The 13,700-nt window shown below is 39.0% G+C and overlaps 1 protein-coding gene across 1 annotated transcript; it reads left to right on the top strand.

The window, feature by feature from the left end:
• The first annotated feature begins 9,022 nt into the window (after positions 1-9,022).
• Positions 9,023-12,459, top strand: KCNG1 (potassium voltage-gated channel modifier subfamily G member 1). The gene is made up of 2 exons (XM_032218754.1): positions 9,023-9,795; positions 11,055-12,459. Exons 1-2 carry the CDS (start codon positions 9,034-9,036, stop codon positions 11,823-11,825), a joined length of 1,533 nt encoding a protein of 510 aa, XP_032074645.1. The 5' UTR covers positions 9,023-9,033; the 3' UTR covers positions 11,826-12,459.
• The last annotated feature ends 1,241 nt before the right edge of the window (positions 12,460-13,700 follow it).

The raw sequence follows: 13,700 nt of genomic DNA, 5'->3' as shown, positions 1-13,700 counted from the left end.
GGTAGAATTAATTGTGAATAGATTTGTTTTATTTGCACAGTTCTGCTCTAGAAAGATCAAGTTAACTTTTCAGTAGTTAGGGCCTGAGGTTAGTTATTGTTTTCTTTTTTAAATAGAAGGCTAAGCTGAAACATTGAGGTAGTATTGAATTTCTGGATTGCTTTTCCCAGAGTCCTTGGGATAAAATTGGACAACTTAATAGCTGCAAATTAGATCATTAAGCAAAATTCTTGTCTGATGTTGGTGAAAACTCAGGTATGCCACTGCTGTCATTTTTGCTACAGCTTCCATAACTCACTTTTATCAGCGCAGAGCTAAAGTTTAACATTATATGGGTTTTAAAGCTAGCAGATCAGAATTTGGAAAGTATTTTGAATGACAGATACATAATATCTCTCTAGCTGGTTTTTAAGGCTTTTTATCTCACAATCCCTTCTCTATGTGTTGGATTTGACAACGCACAGAGATAGTCATTGGAGAAAGCTCGTCAAAGAAGTGCTATCTTTGTTTATGCAGTGGAGATAAATCTTTTGAAATGTTGAGCTTTTTTGCTTCACTTTATTGCTATAAACTAGATCAGGGGGGAAAATACTGGATCAGCAATAATGATTAATCTAGTACTTGTTTCCAATAGCTACTCAGTGCCTTCCACTCTTCTGATCACAACCGATATCCAGAGATTCTGGCCTGTGGAAGTTGCATAAGGGCATCACAACTTTCAGCTGTCAGCAGCTATTTCTTCCATAAAAAACGACAAGTACTTTTAATTTCTCATGGTAATGTCTTTTTGGAAAGGCCATTCATTACGTTGGGACATGAGCACATTTTACTATAGGGAGGGATAATAAATGGCAGTTAAGCTTCCCCAGCCCTCAGTAGCCTGCTCAGACTTTCATGATTTATAGCATTTTATAGCACATTATCATTTTCATCCAAGAAACTGCTCTGCAGTTGCCTGCAACACAAAATGGTAGCAAGTTCTTTTCACAGGATCACTGATTACATCAGAGATGCATTGCAGAAATCAGAATTGCTGCAGAGGAAATTTGCAAAGGGTGGTGGTGGAGAGAAACAACCCAAAGTGGCATTTTAACACTGAAGTTGCTGCTTCTGTTCCCTCCTTTGACAAGGACAAAAATCTCTGTTCCATTTAGCTTGACAAGGTCTTCCTACCTCTGGCAGAGAGAGAACTAATCATACAGCTTCCTAAATTTGATTTTGTGAATATAGTGAGGGTGGGGCTTTTTTTTCATTTATTACCCAGAATGAGTTCAGTTGCTTAGGAGATATTTTGCCCAATTCTATGCATACTTAACTGAAAAGGTAATTCTGTTGGATGGGATTTAACTTAATTTGATGTATATTAGATTTTATCCTATATATTTTTCAACTTTATGGTTTTAATAGGGTCTCTGAATGTCACCCGTTCTTTTGCATACATAACGACAGAAAAATGTTACCGCGCGGAATGGAACATGAGCATCATTCAGTAGTAGTTTTTTCCCAAAATCACAAATAGTTATTGAACATCAACTTTTCTTAAATTGGCATCCTGCGGCTGGTCTGGGCTGTAGTTCTAGTCTTCTGGATATCATGGCTAAAGAAAAGAGTATTTGGGATCCAGCCCAGTTAGAAGGTGCCAGATTAAGAGAAAGCTCCCATACATTATAGCTGGGGTTTGCAAAAGATGTTTAAATGAATTAATAAACAGACGTATTTCCTGGACTTGCATAATACATGGTCTCCCAGCAAGCAAAGGGGCTATGATATCCCAACACATTAATACCCCAAGAAAGTAATCAAATTTATCAGGCACAGTAAATATAGCCATTAGGTCTTAAATATAGTTTGTGAACCTGATCAATCTATATCATACTGCTCTTATAAACATCTTCTGCTAGCTGCTGGACAGAGGCTGCAGAATGTGAAGCACATTTTTACTTATTTATTTCTCAGCAGGATAGCACAGAAATTGTCTATCTATTTTTACAAAGCTCTGTCCAGTCTAAGCACATAATATTTACAAGCTGACCTAGAAATTATCCCTTTTTCCTTGAAGCCTGCAAAGATCCTTTCCTTATCTGACTGTTTCATTCCACAAAGCTCCTTTTGTCAGATAAAGAGTCATGGTGAACCCAGAAAAACCTTCACTTCAACAAGGTGGCAAAGATTAGAAGCTAAATGTTGGTGTTTGTTTGTCACGGATGGCCGGTTCTTCCTATGTAATTTGATCGAGAATCGTATAGAGATCAGAAAATCGATGTCCTGGAGAACTTTTGTCCATTCCCTCATGAAGGTAAAAGCCAGTAATGCAAAGATGTGGAGAGAGATCCTGGCAACTCTTCCTCCAGATGGTGTCAAGGGAAACTCCAGCCATCCTTTTTCACACATAAATATATGTCCTTCTGGCTAAATATGGATGAGTACTGCCAACCAGCATGAAAGAAATTGACCATTTCACAATTCTGTTATTCATCATATGAAGGGAGTAATGGCTTAGTAAATATGGCTTAATATTAACCAAGCTAATCTAGGATAGGGATTCCAGCAAACCACACCTGGCTATGGTCTGCCAATTTCCCTTATTTTTGGCTAGTGTTTCAGAAACGTTTGTACTTACTGGCCAGCATTTCTCCATCCCCAAATGTCCATGCTCCAGAAGATTGGTTGATCTATATCATCACCTTGTTCCTGCATAAGTTTGGAGCTAAATCATCAGGCAGAAGGTGGTAGAAGGCTGACTTTTGTCTCTAATTTTTCCCCTTTCTTTGTTTTCAAAGTGAAGGTCTGGTGCACCTTGAGAAATTAAAAATGAACAGGAAGCAGTAAAACAGCTATCCAATGGTTCCTGGATCATGCATCTTTTTTCTTGAAGGAATAAAGCCTGCTGTGTGCACTATATAGACCGAGCCATGTTGTTCACATCATATTGTAATATATCTAAAAGACATTGTTTTTTTTAAAAAAAAAACAGATGTATTGCTTCCTAGAAAAGATTCAGTGGATAGGACAGTAGCCACAAATAAAATCAAGTGGAGAAGTAATAATATCAAAATGGGGACCTTGAGCTAAATTCCTAATGATTATATTCATAGAATTTTCTTGGCAGCATTATGGATTTGCCATTTCCTCCTATCTAGCCGATCCTGGCTGTCTTTGGAAAAACTGAATTGGGTTTGGATTTGATAGGTAGGCTAGATCAGAAAGTAGGAAGAACATCTTGAACATTTTGGTGGTAAAACACCGCCATATTGTTGCCAAGAAAACCACATTGGACATGTCTGGAAAATCAGCAAAGAGTTGAGTGTTTTCTAAATCTGAATGGGGGCAGGAGTTATTACATCCAAGTACCAGATACAATAGTGAGTGCTTTAAAAATTTTGCTAAGAACCTACTTGGCAGTGTGATCCAAAGGGAAAAATACTTCCTCAAGAGTTGGTCTGTGGACCATGGAGCGAAGCAGGCTGGGAACTATGGACAGAAGGACAGAAAAGAGGGGGAGACACATGCATCCTCCCCCTCCTCAGTTCTAGCAGACTCTAAAACTCTGGCCCAATGTCTATCCCACAATATTCATTTACCTTCTGCCATAATAGAAATATGCATCTCATATCTCTTGCTCTCTCCTCTGTAAAATACCCCTCTACTTCTCTTCTGTCTTGGTCAGTCCACCAGAACTAACAACCTATTTAAGATGCCTCTTTATAAGAAGGATGCTAACAAAATTGACCACAAGAGGTTGGAAAAAGGTGAAGAGGGTCCCAGAGACCAAATCAGAGAAACACTGGAGCATAGTATGGTCAAGAGACAATGCAGTACTATCTTCAAATATTAATTAGCTATAAATATATAGCATGTCTTCATTCTTGCTGATCTACCTCACACCAGGAGTTCTTGATTCATTAAGTTTAAATGGCACTTGAGAAGAATCCTTGCTGGTTTTGAGAGAAGGGAAAGGTCATAGCTGAACTGGAAGCAACTCTGCATGTTACAGGTTTTCTAGACTTTACTTTTTTGGATCACTTCCACAAACTATAATCTAAGTTGAATGTCAAGTGTACCTAAAAACTGACAAGTAACAGGAGATGCATGGCAAATAGTGCCTTCATGCTGCATGTGATATATAGGCATGTTGCCTATATATCTGCCTAAAGTAGCTCCACAGTAAGTTAGGCAGCAAATAAATTTAACAAATAAATGGGGAATGTATATTCATACATAATATATTGATAACACGAAGAATCCCGTTTGATCAATTGCTTTGTTATTCTGCACCATTTCCAAATGATGTTGACAAACATGGAAAGGCTGAGAATAATACTTTTCCTTTTTTAATGTTTTACTAGAATTTTACAGTACAATAAAAGTATAAAAAGAAAAAGATATAAGAAAAAAAGAAAATGAAAAGAAAAAAAGCCTATAGAATTTTGAATTCTGCCTTTCTTTTTATTGAGTTATTGCCGTCTTTTTTTGTCTCCCTTCTAAGATAAAGATTCCCCTCGCACATATGTGCTAGTCGTTCCCAACTCTAGGAGGCAGTGCTCATCTCCGTTTCAAAGCTGAAGAGCTAGCAATGTCCGAAGATGTCTCCGTGGTCATGTGGCCGGCATGTCTAAACACCAAAGGTGCACAGAACGCTGTTATCTTCTCACCAAAGTGCTCCCTATTTTTCTACTTGCATTTTTACATGCTTTCGAATTGCTAGGTTGGCAGAAGCTGGGACAAGTAACGGGATCTCACACTGTTACGCAGCACTAGGGATTCAAACCGCCAAACTGCTAACCTTTCTGATCAACAAGCTCAGTGTCTTAGCCACTGAGCCACCGTGTCCCTGTGTCTCCCTCCTAAATCCTTCTAAATCCCAAATCCATGTCATTTTCAGCAAAAAGTTCATATATGGCTTAAGGTCTTAAAAAAAAACCTCTGCTGTTTTTGAGTACATTACTATTTAATGTACTTATTTAAGAAATCTATATGCTGTCTTTCAGTGTCTTTTACCTTCATAGTAAATATATCCTCAAATTGAGCAGGATAGGCCTGGATGAATTAATTGTGAGCTGATTCCTGTTGGTAGCTTATGCTACAAGAGCATGGCTCTATTCAGGTTTGGGATTTGGGATTCAGTATCCCCCTGATTTAGTTTACCTGCCTTCGAGATTCAATTTTTTAAAAAAAGATCTATCCATAGGCTATGATGGGGAAACTTCAACATGTCTGAAGCTGCTTCGTTTCTTGCAGATGAGGATAACAGTAGCAAAAATGGTAGACCCAACCAAAGACTTTAAAACTGCCAAGTTTGTTTTGAAAACTTTCAAGGGTTTTATTACAATATCATTTTAAAATATATCCCTGTCAATCTTTAAAGAGAAAGTTGGCAGAAATGATTTTTTTAAAAACCCAGTGCAACAGCTTCAAATTTTAAGGGGTTCAAAATAGGATAATTGGACTTTGGTTATGTGTGCAAGAAAATGGATGGAAACTAATAAAGGAGAAAAGCAACCTGAAATTGAGGAGGAACTTCTTAAAAGTGAGGACAATTAACCAGTGGAACAGCTTGCCTTCAGAAGTTGTGGGTACTCCATCATTGGAGGTTTTTAAAGAGAGACTGGGCAGTTACTTGTCTGAAATGGTATAGGATCTCCTGCTTGAGCAGGAGGCTGGACTAGAAGACCTCCAAAGTCCCTTTGAGCTCTGTTCCAATTATGGTTCTGCTTGAAGTGAAAACGCTGGATTGATTTGTTTCATTATCCATCGTTTGCTTTGTCAGAAGCCGTCTCTAACATCAAGGTTCAGAAGCATCAATTCTTTATTGTGTTTCTTGAAACTCCAAGGCAAACTCTGCATTGACTCCTCACTGGCAGAATTGATTACATTGAATTGAGGACTCATTGGCAGTATACAAAATTAAGAGGGTATCAGAAACAGAATTGCCCAATGAGCTGCTATAGACAAACCATAGAGAATGCATCATTGGTAGCCCTGCCACCCAGTTGCTATTTTTAGAGCCCGAAACGTATGGAAACATATGGCCGGTAAGAACATCCATTCACTTAATTATCAAGAGTCTTAAATCAAGCCAGAATTGAAATTGAACTGAGCTCCCATGTGTTGAGAAGACGGGCATGAAAATGTAACATTGTATAAGCACTCAGAAAGCAAAATTAAGGTTTATGGTTGGCCTTATTAAAAAAAAAATAGGGGTTGATAAAATAAATAAAACCCAAAATAAGGTTACCTTTGTTGTTAGAAGTATGATCTATAATATTTATAATATGATTATAAATATGTTAAAAAATATTAAATATGAACCTGCAGTGTGCAGCAGCAGTCAAAAAAGCCAATGTAGTCATAGGCTGCGTTAATGTGAAGTATTAATACCGCTTTATAAAGCCTTAGTACGGCCACGCTTAGAATACTGCATCTAGTTTTGGTCAGCTTGGTCCTGTTATCTGTTATAGGTGACTTATGCCTTATAAATATACTTTAAAGAACATAATTTTGTTGCATGGAGAGCAGCCAATAGAAAACAGGAAAAAAAGTACTTTGGATCCAAGAAAAGTACCTCAGATCTCATGAAAGTACAGATCAAGAAGGAAATACTTCTCACACTCATTTAGAAGCTAGTGGAGATAAGAATCATATGTTTCTTTCAGGAGAAAATGCCAGCAAGATGGATTACCAGGAAAAATTGCTGTTTCACCTAGCCACCAGGCTGAAGAAATGACAGGGCCAAGGCTAGTCTGAAAAATTAAAAAGCATCTTTCATATAATATGCCCCATGTTTTACATTTCTCATTTTACAGTTTAAGTCTGCATTTGTACAGAAGAGCTACAAGAAATGTTAATAATCACACAATTTATCTTTCTAATACTCTTTGTTTACTTCAGAAATTAGAATTTTTACAGAGATGTATTTTAAATTATGGAAGCAACACTTAGTAAAATGTCAGAAGAACCATTAAATGAGATTTTTAAGGGTCAATCAGTATTCTTCTCCCTCCTCATGACAGACAGAACAAATGATGTATCATAATAAGATTTGCAAAGTCAACTTACTTTATGTAGTTTTATTTAAAAAGGAGGGTGTATGCTGATTACAGAATTTGAATAACCGTGCACCACCATTATCAATTTATTGTTTTAGGACCAATAACACTTTGTCCTAGATTCCACCCCCACCCCCACCCCAATAGAATTAGTTTCCACACATAGGAACTTGTAGAGTGGAAAGTAGCACCATACCTTAATTTACAGTACTAAACAGTAAATTTCTCCATAAGAAATTGTGTGATTGAGGGAAAGAGTTCTGCAAAGAGACTTCACCCCCAGACAGTAAACCTAGCAAGAATTAATGAGTAATATAATCTTACATTATTAATGAGCCTGTATTAGTGACTTCATTCATTATAACATCAATTATGGGCTCTAAATCTAGAAACAAGATTTATTAGATATAATTTATTTATTATATCTCTTCTAGGTGCTATTAGCTATTCCCCTAGCCTGGCTTCTGCCTGATACAGCCTCAGATTACATCTTATAATAATAGATGTTCCACAAAGAATGTAGATTTGATTCCAGCATATAATTGCTACTTTTCCAGCATTCTTTTTTTCCCCTAGATCCATAAATATCAAATATTTTATATAATTTTATCTTCAGACTCCTATATTGGAGCAGCACGCTGGCTCAGTGCTTAAGACATTGGGCTTATCAGGTAAAAAACTGACAGCCCAGGTTTGAGACTCAAATGCCACATGAAGGAGTGAGCTCCCATCGTCACCCCAGCTCCTGCCAATCTAGCAGTTTCAAAAGCATGCAAATGTGAGTAGATAAATAGGTACCATTTCAATGGGAAGCTAGCAGCACTCCACGATATCCTGCTGGCCACATGATCAAAACATGTCTTCAGACACAGCACTGGCTCAAGGGCCTTGCAAGTGACATGAACTCCTCCCCCCACCAACAAGTAGTGGAGTAAAGTCTGTGAGGACTTCTTTTAACCTATAAATTATTTCCATTTCATAGTACGCATATGTCAGAGACCTGACAGATTGCAATGGCAGTGCCAAAATTTCCATATTTCCCCAAAGTATCCATGAACTCCAAATAAAACAATAAAAATAGGTGGAATCTCATAAGGCCTTGTGAGATTTGGTAAGCAATAATAATAACTGGAAGGAGGATGTAGAAATTTCCCAATTGTTGGCTGTTTCCATTGTTTAATATTTTTTTATTCTTGTGTTGTGCAAATCCTATGCAAATTATCCCCACCCCCTTCCCCAATAGAATAGAATAGAATACTTTATTGGCCAAGTGTGATTGGACACACAAGGAATTTGTCTTTGGTGCATATGCTCTCAGTGTACATAAGGAGAATAAAATACATCCATCAAGAATAAAAAGATGCGACACTTAGTGATAGTCAAGGTTACTAATAAGCTATCAAATTGTACTAGGAAACAAAAACAATATAAATTGAAAGATACAAATAAATAAAACCAATAAACAAACAAACAAGCAAGCAACACGGTTATAGTCATAAGTATGGAGAGATAGATAGTAGGAAGGAAGAGAAGAGGAATAGTAATACATTCTTAGTAAATTATTGACAGTGTTGTGGGAATTATTTGTTTTGCAGAATGATGGCTTTCAGGGAAAAACTGTTCTTGTGTCTAGTTGTTCTGTATGCAGTGCTTTACAGTGTCATTTTGAGGGTGGATGTTGAAATAATGTATGTCCAGGATGTGAGCAATCTGTAGATATTTTCACAGCCCTCTTTTTGACTCGTGCAGTATACAGGTCCTCAATGGAAGGCAGATTGGTAGCAATCCTTTTTTCTGCAATTCTAATTACCTGTCGAAGCCTATGTTTGTCTTGTTTGGTTTCAGAGCCAAACCAGTCAGTTATGGAGGTGCAGATGACAGTCAATAGGATGTGAGATACACACATGAACTGACACTTTGTTTTCCCCCTTCGTTTTAGAAATTTGTAACTGGCGCAAAAGTGATGTGAAGTAAGCCAGTGATCAAGATGACTCTTCTCCCAGGAGAAAATTCAGACTATGACTACAGTGCCCTCAGCTGTGCTTCAGATGCCTCCTTCAACCACCCTTTATTTGCTGAAAGAGAAACTCTGAAGGGGGTCTTCTACCAAAGAGCCAAGCGTCTTCATCCTGGCAAAGACCTCTACGAAAGTGTCCGCCCAGAAGAAAGGAAACACTATATCATCATTAACGTGGGTGGCTTTAAATATTTGCTCCCCTGGACCACCCTGGACAAGTTCCCCATGACTCGCTTGGGACAGCTGAAATTCTGCAACAATTTTGACGACATCCTCAATATTTGTGACGATTACGACGTGACTTGCAATGAGTTCTTCTTTGATCGCAACCCGGGAGCATTTAGGACCATCTTGACTTTTCTGCGGGCAGGGAAGCTCCGGCTCTTGAGAGAGGTGTGCGCCCTCTCCTTCCAAGAAGAGCTGCTCTACTGGGGCATAGAGGAGGACAGCCTAGAGTGGTGCTGCAAGAGGAGATACCTCCAGAAGATGGAGGAATTTGCAGAAATGAACGAAATAGAGGATGAGTTTTTGGACTGCGAAAACCCTTCTGAAGCAACAGGAACAGAGACAAAAGGCAGCCTATGCATGAAAAAGTTACAGGACATGGTGGAGAAGCCTCAGTCAGGGATCCCTGGAAAAGTGTTTGCCTGTTTATCTGTCCTCTTTGTAACAGTCACAGCAGTTAATCTGTCTATCAGCACCATGCCTGGGTTACGAGAAGAAGAGGAACGAGTAAGTTGGGGGGGGGGGAGGATTATCTGAAATTATCTAATTATCTGGAATTTATTCTCTTTCAGGGGAACACAAGTGTTGCTCACCCTTTTGGTGAGCTTTTTGTGCAAACCACCACTTTGGTCACAGTCATTGTGAGAGGGATCTTGGATTCCTAGTGGATAATCAGTTAAATATGAGCCAGCAGTGTGTGTGTCAGCAGCCAAAAAAGCCAATGCAATCCTAGGTTGCATTAACAGCAAGATATAATCAAGATCATGTGAGGTATTAGTACCACTCTATAAAACCTTATTAAGGCTATACCTGGAATATTGCACCCAGGTTTGGTCACCACACTGTAAAAATAATGTAGAATCCTTGGAAAGAGTGCAGAGGAAAGCAACGAAGATGATTAGGGGCCCTGGAGACATATGAAGAACAGTTACAGGTCATGGCTAATCTAGTGAAGAGAAGGACCAGGGGTGTCATGATAGCAGTGTTCCAATATTTGAGGGGCTGTCACAGAAAGGAGGGGGAGACAACTTATTTTCCAAAGCACCTTCTGGAAAACATGATGACATGAACTGCTTCTCTTACTACAGAGACATTCATTGCTGGTATATAATATTTTTATTTATTTATTTGTCAAGCGTGCATAAGATAATAGATATATAAGTATAAACATGATTATGAATACATGAAATGGATACAAATAAATGGGGACATAGGAGATAGGGACGGTAGGCACTTAGGTGCACTTATGCACGCCCCCTACAGATCCCTTAGGAATGGGGTGAGGTCAACAGTAGACAGCCTAAAGTTAAAGTTCTGGGAGTTAGGAGAAGAAACCACAAAGTCAGGTAGTGCATTCCAGGCATTGACCACTCTGTTGCTGAAGTGGGATTTTCTGCAATCAAGAAAAGTGAGAAAGAATTCTAGCAACTCCTTTGTTTTAAGAGCAAGTTGCCTATGTAGAAATAATAGTCAAACCCTTTTATACTTCTTGTAATTCCTGTCCTATATTATAGGTTGCCTGGTCCCTATTCTGCTAACCAGAGGGAAGGGAGGAGAGTGGTCATATGTCCCTCATTTTTTGGCAACAGTCAAATTTGCTATTGTTATTTTCCACTGACCATGTAAGAAATAAGTGTCACTCCACTGATCTAATTATGGCTTGGTTTGCGACAGTTGGATAATTTTTCTGTTCTTTGTGAACTGTTTCTGTGACATTTGCCAAGTGACATGATTCTCATATGGTGTAACCTTCCCTCCTACTCCAGGGCGAGTGTTCTCAGATGTGCTACAACATTTTCATTGTGGAATCTGTTTGCGTCGGATGGTTTTCCTTGGAGTTCCTCTTGAGATTCATCCAGGCACCAAGCAAATTTATATTTCTGCGGCACCCTCTGACATTAATTGACATAGTTGCCATCCTGCCCTATTATATCACTTTACTACTAGATAGTGCTTCAGTGAGTAGCAACAAAAAGCCAAGCTCTGGCAACATTTACCTGGATAAGGTAGGCCTGGTGCTCCGTATACTCCGTGCCTTGAGGATTCTCTACGTCATGCGGCTCGCCAGGCATTCACTAGGTCTGCAGACCTTGGGACTCACAGCTCGTAGGTGCACACGTGAATTTGGACTGTTGCTGCTGTTCCTTTGTGTAGCCATTGCACTTTTTGCTCCCCTCTTGTATGTGATTGAAAACGAGATGGCAGACTCTCAGGAGTTCACCAGTATCCCTGCTTGCTATTGGTGGGCCGTTATCACTATGACAACAGTGGGCTATGGCGATATGGTACCCAGAAGCATCCCAGGCCAGGTGGTGGCTCTGAGCAGCATCTTGAGTGGCATCCTTCTCATGGCTTTTCCTGTCACTTCCATTTTCCACACTTTTTCCCGTTCATATATTGAGCTGAAGCAAGAGCAAGAGAGAATTATGTACAGGAGGGCGCAGTTCTTAATGAAAACCAAATCCCAGTTAAGCAACGCATCACAAGGGAGCGACGTATTTCCGAATATGCCTTCAGAGACCAGAGACAATGTCTGATAACGGAAGTTTCCATGTCTGCCTGTTGCTGGGAAGCAGGAATAGCTTTCCTCTTGGCATTTGCGTCTGGAGGCACTTGGGAAACCTATTGCACAAATAATGTGCAAAGGGCTTATAGCCATGATGACAGTGAGAACTTTAACTATTATGCATATTCATGCTACTATTAGGACTTGAAATAAGATTACTGCTTTTGGCAGAGTCTACAAAGGAGAAAGGACTTCTACGTAAGATCACAAAGCCATTTGAAAGGGAAAAGAAAATGAGCATTGTTGGCCAGAAGGAGAAGAGTATAGAGTTACATGCAGGCTGCAAAATATTCCATTTGTAATATAACGAAATGAGCCATTTCCCTAGAAAACGACGGTGAATGTAACAGTTTGGTCATTTGGTTCATTGAGTTTTGTTGTTCACTTCTGTCCGAACAGGTAAACTTTAACCTTTCAGAGATCCAAATGAATTTCTTGGGTATATAACTCCATCGTTTGTAGTGGAGTGGAACAGTTTGCGTTGCACTCAAGAGAAAGTAACTTCTGTATTTTTTTTTTAAGTAAATAGCTGGTGTTTGCTCCAGAGTGTAGAGCAATCTCTCCATTTCCTTCTCTCATTCAGTTGCTGACATCCTTCATTTCAAACGCAGGACCCATTAAACAGATACAGATCACGAGAATAAATCATTTTACTGTGTTTCTCTTTTTTCCCCAGGCATAATTTAAATAAGAGCAGAAAGCTGCTTGTTCCTAAACAGCCACATGATTATTTGCAGCCTGTTTTTTTTTTTAATGGGAGACTTCTCTTTCCTTCAAGAGGGTGGGGGGAGTGTTTCATTGAGATTTTGTATGACCAAGTTACAAGTTCCATCATGTCTGCCACTGGAACTTAGTTTTTCTATTTGCACAATTTCCTTTTGGATTGGTTGGAACTAGAGCCCTTTAAACCTTTCAGTGCCCTTCGTGTTCATCAGCCTATGAATGAGTGTGCTGTAGAGTTTCTCATTCACTGTCTCTTGGATACTGAAGATGCTGGAGTAGCCAGAAATGGTTTCCTGCTGTTCCCTCTAGTGTTCATAGTAAAGAAAAAGTAGGAATTTGTAAAACCAGCAAATATTGAAATATTATACTTTCCTAGCTATTATCTCATGGATGTTGGGTATTTTTTTAAAAAAGAATGAGTAGAAGAAAATATCAAATCTAGCTTAGTTGCCAAAAATATTAGCTTGTCACTAATGAGAACTCCTTTAGAGGAGCAGAAGTAATAATTACTAGAAGCATTTCATATCTATACACAGAGAGGGAGGGGGGATGAGTACTCTGAAATGCAGTGGTTTTCCCATTAATAAGACATAACGGCTTCTGCTGTATGCTTTGCCTTCTCCTAGTACAATAAGCTTCAAAATAAACAAAACATATAGAACTCTAAAAAGCAGCTACGGATCTTTCCTAGGGCAATATGCTTTTTCATTTGGGTGTAATGCACACCAGCATAAAGCAGCTTGATTTCCAATAATGTGAAACAGCGTTTTTCTTGGCCTGAATTAAACTATGTGCTTGGTGAAACCTGTAGCATGACTTGGCCACAAGCAAAAGACTTCCTTCCTTTCCACACACCCGCAAACCCCCTCCCCCTAAAGCTGGATATGGTTCCAGTGAGAAAATTCACATGACTTCATCACATGTGCCTTTGCAATGCAGACTTTGCATTCAATAAACTATTTCTGCTCAGATAGCCTAGCTGATGCCCTAGGGCTGGGTTTTTTATGCATGATGCATAAAGTAATAATATTGTGGCTTAATGTGATCTATGGAGCCCATCGTTTTGGTCTACGAACCACAATTTATGCTTTGGTATTCTATGTGAATGCAGCCATCATTACTT

The sequence above is a fragment of the Thamnophis elegans genome, chromosome 5 (genome assembly GCF_009769535.1).
Source record: "Thamnophis elegans isolate rThaEle1 chromosome 5, rThaEle1.pri, whole genome shotgun sequence".
In the NCBI taxonomy this organism is placed as follows: Eukaryota; Metazoa; Chordata; class Lepidosauria; order Squamata; family Colubridae; genus Thamnophis; species Thamnophis elegans.
This window is presented reverse-complemented; position numbering and strand designations above follow the sequence as displayed.